The 3,142-nt window shown below is 45.6% G+C and overlaps 1 protein-coding gene across 1 annotated transcript in view; it reads left to right on the top strand.

Moving 5' to 3' along the window:
* Positions 1–202: 202 nt before the first annotated feature.
* The window catches only part of AMPH (amphiphysin), a 92,840-nt gene continuing 89,900 nt past the window's right edge, over positions 203–3,142 (top strand). The window contains exon 1 of the mRNA XM_014534375.1: positions 203–223. Within this exon, the coding sequence (XP_014389861.1) occupies positions 218–223 (6 nt within the window). The 5' untranslated portion in view covers positions 203–217. The remainder of the gene's footprint in view (positions 224–3,142) is intronic.

A 3,142-nucleotide genomic window follows, 5' to 3' on the forward strand; every position in this document is an offset into this window, starting at 1 on the left:
ACATGGGGTACAAAGCAGAGAAGCCCAAATTCCTACAAAGAGACAGTGCTCCGTCCTACCTATCACTAAAGATTTTAGTCGAGGCTCGAAACACTGCCTTACTGTCTTTTTCAGCCATAGTTGAATTTGCCCATCTCCACGTTTTAGTTTATTTCTTGAATAAAGAGAAAGATTGTTGAAGAAGTTAGAAAAAAAGCTTAAGGGTCGTAAGGAACCCATGAAGGTGAGTGGTGGCAAGAGCGAGATCTTGAGAGCTGTTGGGTCAGAGCAGGTGTAATGAGATTGCACCTGGGTTTGGGCACTCAGGGGCAGGCAGGAGGGGAGAGCTGTGGTGAGTTCAACTCTGCATTATGCTCTCCGGGGGGTTGTTGCTTGTCCTAATGGAATGATCTTGCCTTGACATACCTGGAGTCAAGTGAGGGTGTTTTGTTTTTCTTTTCCAGCATCACTCCCTGCGACTCCTGTGAGTCACTCTTTGTGGCCTGATCTATAGTGATCATATAAGGAGTGATGTCCTCGTAGAGCTTCTGCTAGTCAGAGGCCAATGGGAAAGTTTCTTTCCACGCGAAGGTAGAGTGGCGAGGACACTTATTTTTATAACCTGCATTCCTCACCATTGTATTTGAATTAATATGGTAACCTATTTTGGATGGAGATGGTGTCAAATAGCTTAACAAAAGTGTGGATCAAGCAGTTATTATGTTAGCATTCCTTACCATGTGATACACTTAGTGGGAATGTAATATAGAATGGAGGAACATAACTCCATTCTCAAGGGAAGATATTGGCCACCAGGCCATATTTCTTTTTGTGTTTCTAGCTTTAGGGCATGATAGCCTAGTGGTTAGAAGCTGACTCTGTAATCAAACTGCTTTGAGTCTCAGCTCAGTTACACACCAGCTCAATGACTATGGTCAGTTAGTTAACCTCTCCAACTTTCAGTCTTCTCATTGGTAAAATGAGGACAATCATTGTCACCTCACTCATAAGATTGTTAGGAGGATTCATTCATGTTTAGATATAATGCATTTAGAACAGTGCTTGGCATATTTTAAATTTCCATAGATGATAGCTAACAAATTAGGGAATTATGGAGTTATGAAGGTGGGATATTTTTACAAGGGGAAGCAGAGCAGGTACATTTTTTTTTCCTGTTCCGTACTCTCCTTTTCACCTGTTCCAGACCCATTAGCACTAACAGCTCCCTCTTGCCTTAGGCCATTTAGAGTCCCAATTGATATCCTGGGTAGGGTTTCCTGGACTTTTTGTTCTATCTAGGGCAATGTCCTTCATATTTGTAGTGCAGTTCAGTGTTTTCAAATTGCTGATTCATCTTCTGCTGGTACAGGGGGTACCTGAGGTCAGGAAGACTGCCTGCGGAGTCCGTATAAAGGAATTCGGAATAGAGCTGCCCCCGGTGAATTCCCTGGGTGCAGGCCCTCCCTGGCTCCCTGGCCGCACATCTTGCAGCAGTTCCTCTACGGGTAGATTGCCACTAGTTCAGCAGGCATGGCCGGTGGTAAGCGGAGGAATATTTTCCTCTCACTAAGAAGCATGAGGATTAATTTAAAATGATCTGATGAGGCTGGAAGATCACTGTATTAGCTCGTCCAATATTGGCGTGAGACAGCGCTCTATCCTTGAAGGAGGCCACTGGAGAAGGAACATCTGGTCCCTCCCAGAGCCTCAGGCGATGACTCAGAGGCTTTAGCAGGCTTCCTCTTCACGGAATTTTGATGTAAGTGTTGTATTCTGGGTTGGATACTGGAGGTATCAGGTTTCATAGAAAAGCTGTTCTGAGACAAGGTGACCCAACGCAGAGGGAGAGAGCACGCACCTGGCTCCCAGGAGAAGAGGAGGCATTGGATGCCAGGCTCACAACCCGTTCATCTTCGCTAGATCAGTATTCCTCAAGCTCTCTTTTTCCACATGATTTTTTGGGGGGTGTAAGTTAGAGGACTGAGATGTTCTCACCTTTATACTTTGGGGAGGATAGAAGAGAACAGAATTCTGGAGCATGATACCTCCCTCAGCAGGCAGGTGCATGATTGCGAACAGTTGTGACCGGTGTTACCGTATCTGCATTTTGGGAGCTGTTCTCACACAGTTTCCCTTCTAAGCTTCTGGACTTTCTTTCCTCCATTGCTCTCTAATTCCCAATTGCCCCCGTCCCACTTAGGATAAACCTGCTCCCATCTGAGGCTTGTACTTCTCCGTGCTATATGTTGTCCTCAAACAATAAAAGTCCTAAGGCCACTCAAATGGGACCGAAGGCTGTGAACATTCCTCTCTCATCTGTTCTTGCTTCTCCAAAAGTGTTTCCCAGAATCAGCAGGAAGGCTCATGCCAGCCCCTGAGCGCCTTTGGCTGATGTACTGTTGAAATCTATGGTGCAGAAATGCATCCCACAGACGGCCTGATGGCGGTGACAATGCAGGACCTTGAGGGGCACACGAACCACACCAAGGGATGATTTATCCTTTTCCTCCCAAAATTAGGACAAATTAAAACCACTTTTTAAAATCCCAAAACTTGCCCTAGCTGGTTTGGCTCAGTGGATAGAGCGTTGGACTGAGGACTGAAGGGTCCCAGGTTCGATTCCAGTCAAGGGCACATGCCCAGGGTTCGGGCTCAATCCCCAGTTGGGGGCGTGCAGAAGGCAGACAATCAATGATTCTCTCTCATCATTAATGTTTCTATCTCTCTATCCCTCTCCCTTCCTATCTGAAATCAATAAAAATATATTTTTAAAAAATCCTAAAACTTACTCAGAAAGCAGTCAATGAACTAGTATCCTGAAGTGCAGTACATGCCCATAGGCCACTTCAGGACAAGCAGCTGCACTGTACCTGCATGTCTTCATGGCCTCCCTTCAGTCCTAGGCTATAGCACTTGATAATTCTCTCTGAGTTTGCAGTGAGATAGGTGGGTACATGAACAGATGAGTGAGTGAGTCATCTTGGCATGGGCAGGTATGCCACCAATTCTCCATGTTCTGTGCAGAGAGACCACAGTCCACCCAGGCAGTTGACTCCTGGATTAAATGGATAATATGTACAGTGGGGCCTTGACTTACGAGTGTCCCGACTAACGAGTTTTTTGAGATACCAGCTGTCTCTCAGCCAATTTTTTGCATTGAGTT

The sequence above is a fragment of the Myotis brandtii genome, unplaced genomic scaffold (genome assembly GCF_000412655.1).
Source record: "Myotis brandtii unplaced genomic scaffold, ASM41265v1 scaffold1298, whole genome shotgun sequence".
NCBI lineage: Eukaryota > Metazoa > Chordata > Mammalia > Chiroptera > Vespertilionidae > Myotis > Myotis brandtii.